This window comes from Lutjanus erythropterus, chromosome 22 (genome assembly GCF_056507025.1).
Source record: "Lutjanus erythropterus isolate fLutEry1 chromosome 22, fLutEry1.hap2, whole genome shotgun sequence".
Lineage (NCBI taxonomy): Eukaryota > Metazoa > Chordata > Actinopteri > Lutjaniformes > Lutjanidae > Lutjanus > Lutjanus erythropterus.
Window position 1 is genome coordinate 28,337,330 of NC_139338.1, and position 15,917 is coordinate 28,353,246.

The 15,917-nt window shown below is 40.1% G+C and overlaps 1 protein-coding gene across 2 annotated transcripts in view; it reads right to left on the reverse strand.

The window, feature by feature from the left end:
- The window catches only part of LOC146307090 (leucine-rich repeat-containing G-protein coupled receptor 5-like), a 31,722-nt gene extending 18,961 nt beyond the window's left edge, over positions 1–12,761 (reverse strand). Inside the window, exons 1-3 of one of the 2 annotated variants that reach the window (XM_084710746.1) lie at positions 12,243–12,761; positions 2,015–2,086; positions 314–385 (exon numbers count right to left, since the gene is read on the reverse strand). In XM_084710746.1, the coding sequence (XP_084566872.1) occupies positions 314–385; positions 2,015–2,086; positions 12,243–12,493 (395 nt within the window). In that variant the 5' untranslated portion in view covers positions 12,494–12,761. The remainder of the gene's footprint in view (positions 1–313; positions 386–2,014; positions 2,087–12,242) is intronic. The other variant, XM_084710745.1, reaches the window with a different exon arrangement.
- Between the last annotated feature and the right edge of the window lie 3,156 nt (positions 12,762–15,917).

Below are 15,917 nucleotides of genomic sequence, written 5' to 3' on the forward strand. Positions count from 1 at the left end.
AATAAGAGCTGTAGTGTTTGTATTTATGAATAAAACAACAGAAAACAACACTGAACAAAGCGCTGGATGAAACACAACAAAATAACTGATTGAAATGCATAATTAAACATAATAATAAATAATTAGATGAGTAAACATGTGAAACACAAACAGAAGTTTTGATCCAAACTGCAGAAACTCACTCAGGAATTCTTCAAAGTGTCTCTGTGAATGATTATAGCACCAGTAAACACACCACACAGTGTTACAGGGTGTGTGTGTGTGTGTGTGTGTGTGTGTGTGTGTGTGTGTGTGTGTGTGTGTGTGCACTCACAGCACTTTGAGGTTGTAGAGGCCGGTGAACGCTCCTCTGGGGATGAACGACAGATCGTTTCCTGCCAAACGCCTGAGACAGAAACAGAGAAACAGAAGTTTGATGTGTTTATTATTTATTTATATTTATTATAGCTGCCCTGAAATTGAAAAATGAGTTTTCTTAACTTTTTTTTTACATTGTATAACATACAGCACACAGTACACAGTATTTTTACAGTGTACATATATATTGGATTTAGTAAAAACAATGTTACAAATAAAATAAATTAGTAAACAGGCATAAAATATAAAAAAAAATAGATAAATAATAATAAGATCAGTTGAATTATTAACATATCAGTGTTGATCAATATCTTTATTTCCCAATAAACCTGATTTTCCCAGTAAGTTTGTCCTTTAAAACCAGTAGAAAACACTGAGCTGTACTGGCTCCTGCAGGTCTGTTTGTTTTTAGAGGCCACTCAGAGTTCAGCCAGTCCGCATGTACCCAGCATGCATCTCTGCGGTGTCCTATCGCCGTAGTGACGTTTCTCACGCCACGGTGACAAATATCACACACACGCAGACACACACATATAAACACACATAGCTGGCAGGCGAGCAGAACAGCAGTCAGAGTCATGTTCAGGTCTCAGTGGGGTCAGCTGTTCTCTCTCTGGGTCTGTCTCTGTCTGTCCGTCTGTCCTCTCTGCGTGTCTTCAGTTTGTCCATCAGCTTCTGTCCATCCTGTCCTGTTCTGTCTTCAGACATGAACAGGACGCCGCAGAGGTCACATGACGTGTCCTCACAGAAATCTGAGCTCGCACATCAAGTCTGTGTTTTCATTCTCTAACCAGAGACACAAAATGTCCACCCTCTGGACGTTCATAGTCCTGCAGACCCTCTGAGACAGATGCATGTAGGAGGGGACATTCTAGAGATGGAACAGAATATACAACTATAAAATATTCTGAATTCATTTGAATTTAACAGCTCAGCACTTTGTATTTACCAACATAGGATCAAATTATAAACCCTAAAAATAATTCTTTAAAAATCTTCCGTTATATTGAATCCCAGATTTTGCTGTTTGTGCAGCTGCTGGTTCGGTCGGGTACCGTTCACATTTAAAACTGATACCCGTGCCTGGAATTAAGTACCAGTACCTTTTCATTTACTTTATGATCTCTGTAAAAACAAAAATGTAATTTCAACTGTAACAAAAATGATCATAAAAGTTCTAAGATTATTCCCAATTTCAATGTTAAATCTGCCACTGTTTCACTGTCAGCACGGTAATTTCCTAACCCTAACCTCCTAACTTCCTAACCCTAACCTCCTAACTTCCTAACCCTAACCTCCTAACTTCCTAACCCAGGACATAAAAAATGGTGTCTTGAAATATGCAATAAAACCCTTTCCACTGCTGGGATTCATCTGCGGGATGTTCTTGCTGTCAGGGAACATTTCTAACCACTTAACCACCGTGTTCATGTTCCACAGCGTTTCAGTTCTTATAAGTTCCTTTCGATGTTAAATGTAGCAGAACTTCAGCAGGTGCTGAGGAAGTAAAATAAACTGATGTCACCTCCTGAACTCCAGCGCAGTGAAGTTGTACAAGATTGATGACAAATCAACAAAGAATGAACCTGTGTGTGTGTATGTGTGTGTGTGTGTGTGTGTGTGCGTGTGTGTGTGCGTGTGTGTGTGTGTGACTCACAGCTCCTCGAGGAAGTGCAGGTTGGACAGAGCTCCGCTGGTCAACACAGTCAGATTATTCATACTGAGATCACTGCAGAGAGAGAGAGAGAGAGAGAAGGGGCTGTTAATGTCTCTCTACCATCACACCTGTATGAACACACACTGCTAACGTTCACAGCAACATCCTGACCACAAACAGAAATGACATAAAAACAACATCCTGATGCAAACGGTCAATTATAAAAAGAAAACAGTGAGTTAACGTCTCATTAAAAAGACAAAGTTCATCAGACAGCCACAGGGAGTCAAACACACACACACACACACACACACACACACACACACACACGCACACTTCACATGTAAAAACATTTAGTCTGACAAAGCATCCACTCAGCGACTGAAAACACACACACACCCAGAGGACTTCACGAGTCCTTCAAAGAGGCGCTGAGAGTCAACACACACACCTGAGTGAGAAACAAGACAGGAGTGGAAGTTACTGGAAAGAGACAGAAAACAAAACAATGAATGAATGAATGAATGAATGAATGAATGAACTAGCAGACGTCCCTCAGTACAGAGCAGATCTCTGCAGGCAGATTCTTTGTGATCACCAACATTTTAATTAGTAACTCTGATTTAATCTCAGTTAATCTAAAATTTTCTCAGTAATTCTAATGGATTACAAATACATTTATTCTGTAAATTAATTACATGTAACTAGTTACTCTCCAGTACTACTTTTCAGCGGTGGAAGAAGAACCACGATACCGCTACAAACAAATCTGAGGTCAGGTAAGTTTCTGATTGGCTCACATTGTGTGGTTGTGTGTTTGTGATGTTCTTCCCTCCGCTCTTTTCTTGTCTTATCTGACCCGTCTGTTTTCTGCTCTTTGTGTGTCTGATAACCATCAGCAGGTAACGTCTCTCCACTCAGGAGGTTCAGGTCTGAAAGGACACAGACTGTCTCTGTCTCACACACTGAGGGTGTGTCTGCCGGGTGAATATACCGCTTGTTAAGAAACTTTCTCAACACTCCATAAAGCCTGTTAATGTGTGTGTGTGTGTGTGTGTGTGTGTGTGTGTGTGTGTGTGTGTGTGTGTGTGTGTGTAACTTTACAACATTGTCGACAGGTACACACACAGAGAGGGTTTGTTTAGACTTATTTTAGCAGAATGTTCCTTTACTGTGACTAGACTAACAGAGTTACGGCTGATTGACTTTTACTGCTTTAACACACACACACACACACACACACACACACACACACACACACACACACAGATTTCATTGACTTCATTCATTAGCTGCTTCACTTACAATATATTTATATACGTGTGTGTGTGCGTGCGTGAGTGTGTGTGTGTGTGTGTGTGTGTGTGTGTGTGTGTGTGTGTGTGTGTGAGTGTGTGTGTTTTCAGACAGAGTTGTTCATTAGCAGACTGAGGTTCTGTAATGTTCTCTACATGTGGTCGCATATCTTAAACCGTTACCACAAAAATCTCCATGTTTTTCTGACACAGACCCCGGGTTCATGAAACCTTCTACCAAATTAGCAAACAGCAGATTTGGTTTGAGATCATTTAACGAGATTTGCTAGCTGTCCTGCTAACTGTTAGCTCTTAAATCACAGGTAGCTTAGCATAGCTTTGTGCCATGTTTGCTGGATCACGTCACGTTTGCTCCTCTACTTTTTAAACCCAGATTCCAAAAAAGTTGGGACAGAATGCACAGTTGATGTCTGCAACACGTTTCAATTCTGTTGTGACAGGAGCAACAAAAGACTGAAAGTTGTTGAACGTTCCACAAACAGCTGTTTGGAACGTTCCACAGGTAAACAGGTGAGTTGGTAACAGGTGACAGGATCATGATTGGGCATTAAAGGGGCGTCCTGGAAAGACTCAGTGGTTCACAGCATGGATGAGGTGAGATTCACCACTTTGTGAAAAACTGCAAACAGTCCAACAGTTTAAGAACGTTTGTCAACAAAAACCTGCAGGAATTTATAGATTTAACCATCTTCAATCCATAATATCATTAAAAGATTCAGAGAATCCAGAGAAATCTCTGAAAACCAACACTGAATGTCTGTGACCTTTGACCCCTCAGGCAGCACTGCATTAAAAACTGCATTAAAAACCCTCATCATTGTATAAAGGATACTACATGGACTCAGGAACACTTTGGAAAACCGTTGTCAGTAAACGCAGTTTGTCTCTGCATCTACAAATGTAAGTTCAGACTCAAAGAGAAAGACGTATATCAACAACATCCAGAAACACTGCAGACTTCTCTGGACCAGAGCTCATCTGAGATGGACGGACGCAAAGAGGAAAAGTCTGCTGTGGTTTGACGAGTCCATACTGTGGACGTGTTCCAGCAGCGTGTCTTCGTAGTAAAAGAGTTCAGGTCCTAGACTGACCTGGACCTGCAGTCCAGACGTGTCTCCCATTGAAAATGTGTGGTGCATCATGAAGCACAAAATACGACAACAGAGACTGTGGACTGTCGAATATCAAGAAAGAATGAGAAAGAATTTACCTTTAAAACTTCAACAGTTACAGACTGAAAAGCTGATGGATCACAGTTTAAATGTGACACAGAGTGATGGACGGTGGTGTTTTGATTTCTTTCAGCTCTGAGATACGAGACATTATTCAGAGACACACAGAAGACTGGAATAATGATGAGGATGATGATGGTGGTGGAAGACCATTGTGCTTTAACAATAAGGAAATACTCAGCTCTGATTACCCTGCTGGATAAAACTTATGATGTAATATGACCTCACAATAACAATGGTGATGATAATCTTGATGTTCAGATTATTCTGACGTAACTTTCACTGCTTTCTCGCACCAGAGCTTTTATTTTGAAACAGCTGCTTTCATCTGATAAACAGTGTTCCAGGTGCACTGTGAATAAACTAAATGAATACTCCGTTTCATCGTCTGTGCAGCGAGATGATTTATATCTGTCACTTTAACCATTTTCACCATATTTTGGGGGAAAATATTGTAGTTTTAAAAAATGAAAGAGTCAGAGTTTTAGAGCCGCCGTTTAAAAAATGACGGTAAAGTCAAAACATCTTGTGAGGGAAGTTGTAATTTGAGAAAAAATTCTAATTATAATTGTACAAGAAAAAGTTCTAATAATATTTTGAGAGTAAAGGTTTAAAAAAGAATATTTGGTGAATAAAGTTACAAATATGTGTGAAACTGTTTCCACACTAAAGTCAAAATGTTAATTAAAAAAGTCACAATGTAATAACAAAACGTTCACGAGTGAAACAACAAAAAAGATCAAAGTGGAAAAAGTCGTATTATTTTAAAGATTAAACTTGTAATATCTTTTTGAATGTCTGTGAAAATAAATGGAATATTCTGAGTTTAAAGTTGTAATATTAAAAAAAAAACAGAAAGTCATAATATTGCAAAGAAAATAAATAATATTACAAGAAAAAGTTGTAATATTTTAAATATATATTAACATGTATATTTGGTGGAGAAGTATTTTTAGAGAAGCGTTTAATTTGACAAGGCTTTTACTTTGATTTTAAGCAGTTTGAGTTTCAGAGCCACAAAAAGAGAAACCACGTTATTGTACGAGTTGAGATCTTTGAACTGATTTTGTTTTTTTAATGTGGTCTGAGGAGAAAAAGAGGCGTGTATGAAGAACAAGAAGGACAGAAGTATGAAAGAAAAGACGAATACATTAGCCATGTTGTGTGTTTTTTCCCTCTTTAGTAATGACTTAGATGAAGCTCGGTGTGTGTATGTGTGTGTGTGTGTGTGAGTGTGTTGTCTTTTTTCCGTCTCCGCGGGCTCAAACTGATGGATATCAGACGATTATTCAAATGGCCGCTGCCCGCAGAAAGACAAACTCTGGAGAAAGAAAGAAAAGAGAGTTGTGTAGTTTGGAGGCGTAGTGTGACAGCGAGGCCTCTCTCTGCTTTTTGTCCTCTTTCACTCTTTCTTTCTGTCTTTCTTTTAGTGTTTCGGGGGGCGGGTCAGCGGGGGGCCCCCCCGGGGCGAGTGAAGGCAGGGGGTTTATTCCCTGATCCGTCCTGTCAGTCTGTGCTGCTGCCTCCTCGCAAAGAAAAAGATACGGACAGGATAAACAAGAGCTCTGTGCAGACCTGCAGACACAAACAAACAGGAAACTGGAGCTGTGCAGAGGTTTGAAACTGTGAGATTTAATTAGGTTCATATCTGACTATATCAGTCCTGGAATAAAAGGATAATAACTAATCTTAAAGGTGCCCTGCAGACATTAAATTCAGAGTCTCTGCTCTGAATGTACAAAACCCCAATACAAAAAAGAAGCTGTAAATAAAAACAGAACATAATGATTTACATCACAATATTAGGAAAAAAGGCACAAGATTATGAGAAAGGGCAATTTTCAATTAATAAACTCAAAAAACACAGAGAAAAAGTTATTTTAAAAGAGTTTAAATTTTAAAGAAAAAAAGTTGTTATAATACTACAATATAATTCTACTCAAACTTTTTTCAGACATTTTTCTCATAATATTACAGCTTGTTTAGAATATGTTGCAGTGCAGTTCGCATTAAAAAGCTGCATTAAGTCACGGCATCGTGGCTGACGGCGCCATCAATGCTGAAAGGTACATACAGGTATTTGGAGCAACATATGACGCCATCCCCGATGTCCCTGTTTTTTCAGCGAGACAACGCCAAGATACATTGTGCATGTGTTCCAACAGCGTGTCTTCATGCAGGAAACTCGTGAACATGTAACTGTTCTCCTACAGTGACGGGAGTTTAAGATTTTGCAAAGTTATGTTTGTGTGACACACATTTTCTATTAATTTCCTTCAGTTAGGGTGGGAGCAGCAACTGTTCTTCTCTTAAAGCTTTTTCCTAAATCAGGTCCCTGACCCTGGTTACCACGGTAACCAAACAGTTAAGAGGATCCGGCCCCTGACCTCTCTCATGACCCCTGGGGGAACACAGGTAGTCGTCTACCTGGGCAGGATGTGTGGATGTTTGGACTGCTGCTGTCTGAGTGTGAGAGAGCGTTCAGTTGAGCTGTCATCAAGAGGCGCTTCACACACACACACACACACACACACACACACACACACACACACACACACACACACACACACACACACACACACACACACACGGGTAGTACAAACACCTCAGACAGGTAAATGGACTCCCTGTGAGCCCATCAGAGGTCATACAGGGTGATTTATTGTTCATCGTGTGTGAAAGCACACAGGTGGCCTCAAAAAGCACAAATACACAAAACCTGCTCTGATCATTTCATCTTTACGCTGCTCATCGTGTCATAACAACTGAATTTTCTCAAGCAGATACATTAACATTCGTGGTTCTGATATTTATTTTCTAAGAAGATACCGGCTGTGTAAAGTGTAAAGTGTTTTTTCCTGGTTTGGTCTCCAATAAATGGAAATCTGAAGCCACAGACTTAATCTAAGAACTAAGATATCTTAACTTAAGACTTAAGTTTCTGTAATACAGCCAAGGAGACAATGACAATTTTATCTGTTTCTAAAAAAGTACAAATCTCTACTAGACAGTAAAGTGTGAACCAATAAGAAGTGACCGGAGGTGAATGTGACGATGAAATGGTCCAACCGACTGTCAGCCGAGCTCAGGACGTCCAATATGGCTGCCAGAGAGGGCGTGGCCAAAACATCCTTCATATGTACATCAGCTCATTCATCACAGTGAAGCTAAATGCATTCCTGTGCTCCTGCTGTCAGTCAGAGGCAGAATAGAGACTTACAGGCCCATTGAGAGCTCGGACAGCTCTGCTTAGGCATGCAGCACACACACACACACACACACACACACACACACACACACACACACACACACACACACAAAGGCTTTGACAGATGGCAGTATTCAGAGTGACGGTGGTCAAACAGACAGAAGGAGGCTGTAAACTGATTCTCCCCGATGTCTGTCTGTCAGAGATCGTCCACTGTTTCATCTTCTGAGAACGTTCTTGTCCAAAGTTCTCACAACATCTCAGAAATCAGAAGTATTCGAGGTATTAATCCTGAGCTGGTGTGTGTGTGGGGGGGGGGGCGGGCGTCTGGCTGAACAGTAGTGACATCACAGTATGAAAATATTATATTAATAAGTTCTGAATTTAAATTTATATTCAAGAAAAAATAAACAAAAAAATGTGAGGAAGAATTGATGATGTGATCACAAACATTAAAGTTACTTGGAACCACTTGGAATGTAAAAGGGTTCAGTAGAACACTCTGGATGGGTTCTAGATGATACCCTTGAAACATAAAAGTGTTCTAGGTAGTAGATGAAAGGTTTCTCAGTAGAACTCCCTGGTTGGGTTCTAGGTGATACCCTTGGAATAGAAAACAGTTCTCAGTAGAGCACTCTGGACAGGTTCTAGATAAAGGGGCTTCTAGGTTCTCCTTTAGAACCTCTCAAAGAGGTTTCTGGATGAAACCTTTCACAGATGGTTCTAGGTAAAACCCTTTATGTTGAGTTCTAGGTAGAACCCCCAGAGAGGATCCCAAGTATCAACTTTATAGAAGGTTCTACCAGGAACCCAAAGGGGTTTTCCTATGGGGACAAGTCAAAGAACACTTTGTGGTTCTAGTTAGAACCTTTATCTCTAAAAGTCACAGTACTTCAAGTACATCAAGTACATTACATCTGATTATACTGACTTTTACTTTTTCAGTACAGGAGTACTCTCCAAAGTATCCTAATACTCTCTTGACCACTGTGAGGAGCAGTGCATTGTGGGATACTGATGACCAACTCTCCAAAACTCACAAAACACACAGAAACTCCTTGATGTTTTGTTGGATTCGATTCCTGATTGGAGCTTTAATAAAGACACAAAGACGCTTTGATCGACTGTCGCCATGTGAGTGTGTGTGTGTGTCCATCTGCCTGTCTCTGACAAACTGTAAGGAAAGTGCTTTCATTGACACACACACACACACACACACACACACACACACACACACACACACAGAGCTTGTCTGAATAGAAGAAGGTTTTCTTTAATGAGAGTGAAATTTAAATCCTGGACATTGTGCTGCTTTTAGACCACAGAGCCAAGACGGGCAGGTTTTCCTTGTACACACACACACACACACACACACACACACACACACACACACACACACACACAGAGTGATGTAATGGTTTTGCTGGGGCTGAAACACGTCTGGTATCGAGGCTGGTCACCTGCTGTGAGGTGAAATGGATTTGAATTAGTTTTAGTATTTGGCTTTAACAGGAGTTTACACTCAAGTAGAAACACTGAAACTTCACTGACACTGTTGTTAAAGGACCGACAGTGTGAGCCAACGGGCAGAACACACACACATTTAATCATAAAAACACACAACCGCCTTCACAAAGCTTACATTTAAACAGAATGCAAAACGTTTAAGACCAATATTCAAGTTAGAACAGTGAAAGACAAGATTCAAACTTTAGAAATATTCAGTTTTAACAACACTCAGTCTGTAACTGTTGAAGTTTTAAAGGTAAATTCTTTCTCATTCTTTCTTGATATTCAGCTGCTCAACAGTCCACAGTCTCTGTTGTTGTATTTTGTGCAGGTCTGGACTGCAGGCAGCTCAGTCTAGTACCTGAACTCTTTTACTACGAAGACACGCTGTTGGAACACGTCCACAATGTGTCTCAGCATCGTCTCTCTGAAATAATCAGGGACGTCTCTGAAGAAGACGTCAGTGATGGCAGCACATGTTGCTCCAAATCCCTCCATACCATCACAGCTGCTGGGAACAGTGTGGATGGTCCTTTTCCTCTTTAGCCCGGAGGACACAACGTCCATGATTTGTGAAAACAATCTGAACTCTGAGTTCGGGCCCAGGGTTCAGAATTCATCAACGTAACCCTGGAACCACGGTTCTGAAACCTCTGCAAGAACCACTGGAGCCTCTTCACTAAATCTCTGGAACCTCCAGATAACCCTCAAAGATTTGCAGAATTTAATTTAAAAAAAACACAACTTCTTGAGAGACTGAAACCTCCTCGAAATGTTCTAGAATTAATGGAACCCCTCTTAGTACGTCTGAAGCCTTCTCAAAAACTAAAGGAACTTCTTTAAGTACCTGTGGACCCTCATGGAGAAGCCACCAAACCTCCTCGACAGCTACCAGAACCTCGAAAAATCTCCACGAGTCTCCAGATGTACTGCAGGAGTGTCGTCAAAGACACCACAAATCTCCTCAAGAACACTTAGAACCCCCACTCCACTGACCCCCCTAAAGAATAAGTTCCTTGAGAACACCTTGAATGTCTCCATAGCTCCTGAAACCCATGGGTCCTAATCAACAAACCCAGAATTTCTCCAAAGGATTTCTACAATTTCTTGGACAATGACTTCTATGAAGTTCTCCAACACCTCTCCAAGTACCTCCTCAAGAACCACTGGAACCTCTTCAAGGAGGACATGTGGAACCTTGTCAAACCTTTTCAAAAACCACGGGAGCTTCTTTAGGTGCTCCAGTAACCTTCTAAAGAACCTCATTCTCTTCCAGAACCCCTGGAAGAGGAGGGGAGTAAGGATGTTAATCACTGATTAATTAAAAATTAGACTTGCACCGATTAATCGGCAATGCTCGGAATCGGGCCGGTTTTCACGTTACTGGCCTACAAATCCGGTTCTGTGCCCGTCATTGTCACACACATGTTCTGCACGATGGTCACCTCATGCGCGCAGCAGACAAACTGACCGTGACGTCAACACAACGCTGATAACAGCTACACACTCTCATGTCTGCTTGAAGATGGTGTCAGAGACAGATTCCAAGAACAGGATAAAGAGAAGACAGACAGTCTACAACGAGACAGAGCAGCTGACAAAGTCGCAGAACAGCCGTAAACTCTTTCGCACTTCAGGCTAATGCTAGCAAGCTAGCAGCAGACTGCTGTTCACAGAGGGACAGTTAAAATCTCACCTCCTGTTCTGGCTGAAGAATAAACAACCTGTGTTGATGCGTCTCCTCAAACATTTTCTCATCCAGACTCCTTTAACTTCTGTGTTTGTTTTTCTCACGGCAAAGTTTTACTTCAAACTGATGCACTGCGTTAGTCTCCGCTTTGTTTACATCCGCTTCCACAAAAGATCACGTGAAATCGCGTCCCACGAAATCCCGCGACGATCTCGCGAGATCACGTTCACCCAATTCATAATCTTAATATAAAATTATAATAAGGCCTGGTTGTAACCTGGATGATTTTGGAGAAAGTATTAAATGAATATTTAATAGTCAGTGTCTTATTATGAACATATTTACAAGAAAAGTTGCAAAAATGTTTGTGAATGCTGTCAATTACAGTTCTTAGACTGAAAATCGGAATCGGTAGGTCAGACCCCTCAAAAATCGGAAATCGGAATCGGCTAAGAAAGTTGAAATCGGTGCAAGTCTATTAAAAATGTATTGATGGATATTTAATCAATAGTCATGGCAGTAGTTGCACCTTGTTTTGTCTGATGGAGCCATTTGCTGAATAAGGAAAAGTAAACGGATTAAAATGAAAAATTGAGAAAACAAACATTTTTAATTTATAAATTACTGATAATTTATCGATTGTATGAAAACGCACAAACAGCCCTAATTTGAAGACGTGATGGTACATCAGAGGTTAAAAGTAACTAATACTCTGAGTAGTTTTTGTGATGAATACTTTGTACTTTTACTCCAGTATATTTGTAACAGCAGTACTTTTACTTGTAATTGAGTAACAGTAACAGTAACAGTACTTGAGTACAGATTTTCAGAACTCTTTCCACCACTGCTTTCAAAATCACTGGTTCTCCAGGTACCAGTTGAGCATCTGGGCAACCTTCTCAAAAACCACTGGAACCTCTTCAGGTGCTCCAGGAACCTCTTTGAGAACCTGTAAACCTTCCTAAAGAAAACTTCAAGAACCTGTGGAACAGCTATCTCCAGGTTCTCTACTTTAAGAACCTCTCTTTCTGTCATCATCTTCATCTCTGCAGACCTTCTGCACCACCACATGAACGACATGACATGCGCGTGCGTTAAAGGAGCGTGCGTGAGAGATAAACAGAGGCAGAGCGGGACAGGTGCTGCGTTTCTCACGGCTGCATAACATGCACGCACACACACACACATGGTTTGCTGTTTATTTGCTCTGAGCAGAAAAAGAGCAACAGGTTGGTAAAGAAAAGCGCAACTTAAACCCTGAGTGTTGACTTACAGGTAAGACGTGAACACGCTCAGGTTGCTCGGTATCTCCCGGAGCCCCAGGTCCGAGCAGTCCGCCCGGTGCAGCAGCCCGTCCACCTCGCACCGGCAGCGGCCAGGGCAGCCCGCTCGCCCCGCGTCCTCGGAGCTGTTCGCCGCAGCGGAGCTCTCCTCCACGGCCACGGAGCTCTGCATCTCCGCGGAGCTCCTCCACCCGGCCGAGAGAACTGCAAGCGCGGCCAACAAAGCCACGGACCCCGGCATGTCCTCCGCGGTGTCTCAGCCCCCCAGGAGGCTCAAAGTTTCAGCTCCAGCAAAGAAATAATAATAAAATCACACACGCAAAGTTGCAGCTTTGGATCCGGATCCGGAGTGGAAACGGTTCAGATTAACTTCAGATAATCCGGATTGAAAGTTGCACACAAAGAACATGAAGCAGTCACACTTTAAATTCACGTTGTTTGAGTTGAAGTCTGCAGTTTGGTCGCTTTCCAGGCTGCACGCGTGGAGCCGCACAGCCGGAGTGTGTGTGTCTGTGAGAGAGTGTGTGTGAGGGTGTGTGTGTGTGTGTGTGTGTGTGTGTGGGTCCCTCTGCTCACTACTAGAGTGTGTGTCAGCCCCGTTTGCTGTTATATAGTCTGTCTCTGTCTGTCTGTCTGTCTGACTGACTGTCTGCGGTGACAACCTGTTCTAACAACAGAAAAAATATTTAAAATTATTTTGTGGTTCCTGTTAATGAATAAACCTAAATTAAATCAATCAATTAAATTACCAAATTAAAAACGCTTAAACATATTTTTTTAACATCTAATGTGATAAATTCGATTTGCTGATATTTAAAATAACATTTATGAGTTGTTGTTTTTTTTTTTTAAGTTAAGAAGTAAAAAGTAAAAATCCTGCATTTAAAATTCTACTTCAGTAAAAGTACAAGTAGAGGCAACAAAATGTACTGAAAGTATCCAAAATAAAAGTACACTCTTATAAGTAAGAGTTCCAAAATGGTTCTTCTTGAAGTGCTGGGATTCTACTTAGAACCATTCAATTCTGAAGAACCATTTTTAAAGAAAGAGTTCTTCAAAGGGTCTTCGTAAGATTTAAGGTTTCATTAAGAACCCTTTTTGGAAGAACTTGTTCATCAAGGGTTCTTTGTACCAAAATATAAATTGGGTTCTAGGTAGAACCTCCTGAGAAGGTTCTAGATGAAACCCTTGAAATAAAAAAAGGTTCTTTGTAGAATCCTGTGTGTGTGTGTGTGTGTGCAAGATGGCAGCACTGAAATATAAAAGGGATCTTAATTAATGCTTCTCAAGGGCTTCTATCAAGAACCCCTTTATATTCCAAGGGTTTTATTTAGAACTCACTCAGGGGTTTCTACCAAGAACTGTTTAATATGTTAAGGGTTTAGTCTAGAACCTATGACCAGGTGTTCTACGAGAGCCCTTTTATATGCAAGGTTTTTTTTTTAAACCCACCCTGGAGTTCTTCCAAGAATCCTTTACTATTCCAAAAGTTTTATTTTGAACCCACCCAGGGAGTTTTACCAGGAACGCTTTCATATTATGGTACAAGGAACTCTTGACAAAAGAGTTCTTCATGGATTTCAACAATCATTGATGAACCCTTCCTTCAAAAAAGGTTCTAGGTAGAACCCCAGGCCTCAGGAAGAGCCCTTTTTGAAATCTTATTTCTAAGTGTGCACTCACTGATTCTCCACCAACTCCTGAGAGAAATATTTGGTTCTTTAGCAGCTAAATGTTCCACTATGTTCTCCAGCTTGTCTCTAACTGCTGTACTGTTGGTTTATCAGAACTTCTTTGATGAAAACAGCTGAGACAGAACCTCAGAACTAGAACGAGGAACTTAAGAGGCTGAAAAGAGTTTAGTTTGTCAATCCTTTAATTCCACAACGTGTTTTCATTCAGTGTTGATATTGTCCCTGAAAACACACACACACACACACACACACACACACACACAGGGTTCTGGTTAATGATTGATGTTCTATGACTTTGTTCTCCAGTGATGACTTCCTGTGAGTGTGTGTTAGTGAAGACAGTGACTCTTTCTATTACAGAGGATGTATGTGTGTGTGTGTGTGTGTGTGTGTGTGTGTGTGTGTGTGTGTGTGTGTGTGTGTGTGTGTCAGGGACCATGTAAAGGTGAGATATGAAGATGTTTATCACACACTTCACTAAAGCAATGATGCAACTGTTGACAGTGTGAAGCAATCTCTGTTCATTTAAAGGAAAAGTTCAACATTTTTGGACATACACTCATGACACAGCTGGTTAGCTTAGCTTTGCATAAAGGCTGAAGACAAGGGGAAATAGCTAGCGTCTAACCTCTAGATATGCAACTGTAAACACTATACATACATACAGACGGGAAAAAGAGAGAAACAGTTAGCCTCTAAGTCACTAAAATACAGTCAGTTAGCCTAGCATAGCATAAAGACTGGAAAAGGGGAAACAGCTAGCCAAGCTCTGACTATAGCTAGTGAGGTTAAAAAAAAAAAAAAAAAAAAAATCTTCATATTCAGTCTGAACACACTCTCAGGCTTGGTAACTGTCAGTTATAAATCTTACATGCAAAGTAAACTTGCAAGTGTTGAAATTTTTCATAAAATTAAAGATGAAGAATAATAATTACATGCAAACACACATTTGAAGGACTCAGGATTTCAGTTTAAATGACAAAATGATATAATATTTCATTTTTGTAAAATAAAATTAAATGAAAAACAATGAAATAACGAAACATTACCATAAAGAAAACTGAGCTCACAGTTATATTTAACCCCTTAAAGTTTTATTCATTGCAACTTTGTCCCTGCAAGAACAACTTTATTTTTTGCATTAGCTCACCATGTGGGTCTATCAGGAGAGAAAAATACTGTTAATGACGAAGCCAAAAATGAATCAAAGGCTAATTCATTGTGAAATATGTAATAAATTCATAAATACAGGTGATACATTTTAAAAAATAACACACACAAAACCTCCCTGATAACTCCTGGAATCTCCTCACGACAGTAAAATCTACATGTGAGATGGAAAATAAAAAATAATTTAAAATATTTCAAAGCTGAGAAACAACTGATTTAACACATGACACTACATTATTGCCATTAGTTCTCGTTTAACATTAACTTTAATGGTTCTCCTGCTTCTTTGTGTTTCAAAGTGGCTCCCTGTTCTTCCATTTTCAGTCAGACTCTGACCTCTAGTGGTTGTGTGTTTGTTCTGCAGCCAGAGAAACAAAGCTGGAATGAAAACGTTATTTTACATGTTTTGTGTTGAACAGAAGCCCATTGCAGTCACCTGAGAAATACAAATGTCCCCTTTTATCTGAATTTATTAAATAATTTTATGTTAATGAAAAATTCTGAATTGATGAGATAAATGTGCGAGTTAAAAAAAAACAAAACAAAAGAAAAGAAAATTCTTTCCTAAACTTGCCCTATTTTTTTCATTAAAAATGGTGTCTGCGGGAAAGACAAAGATTTAAATTACATGAACACTTATCAAATTAATTCAGAAACAAAGGGCCATTTTTTCACATGAACAATTATCTAATTCAGATAATCAATAAATTTGTCTTATGAAAATTATCTGATTAGTTCAGGAAATAGAAATGATTTTTTCACCTGAAAAATTATGTCATTAATTCAAAAAAAACAAAGCCA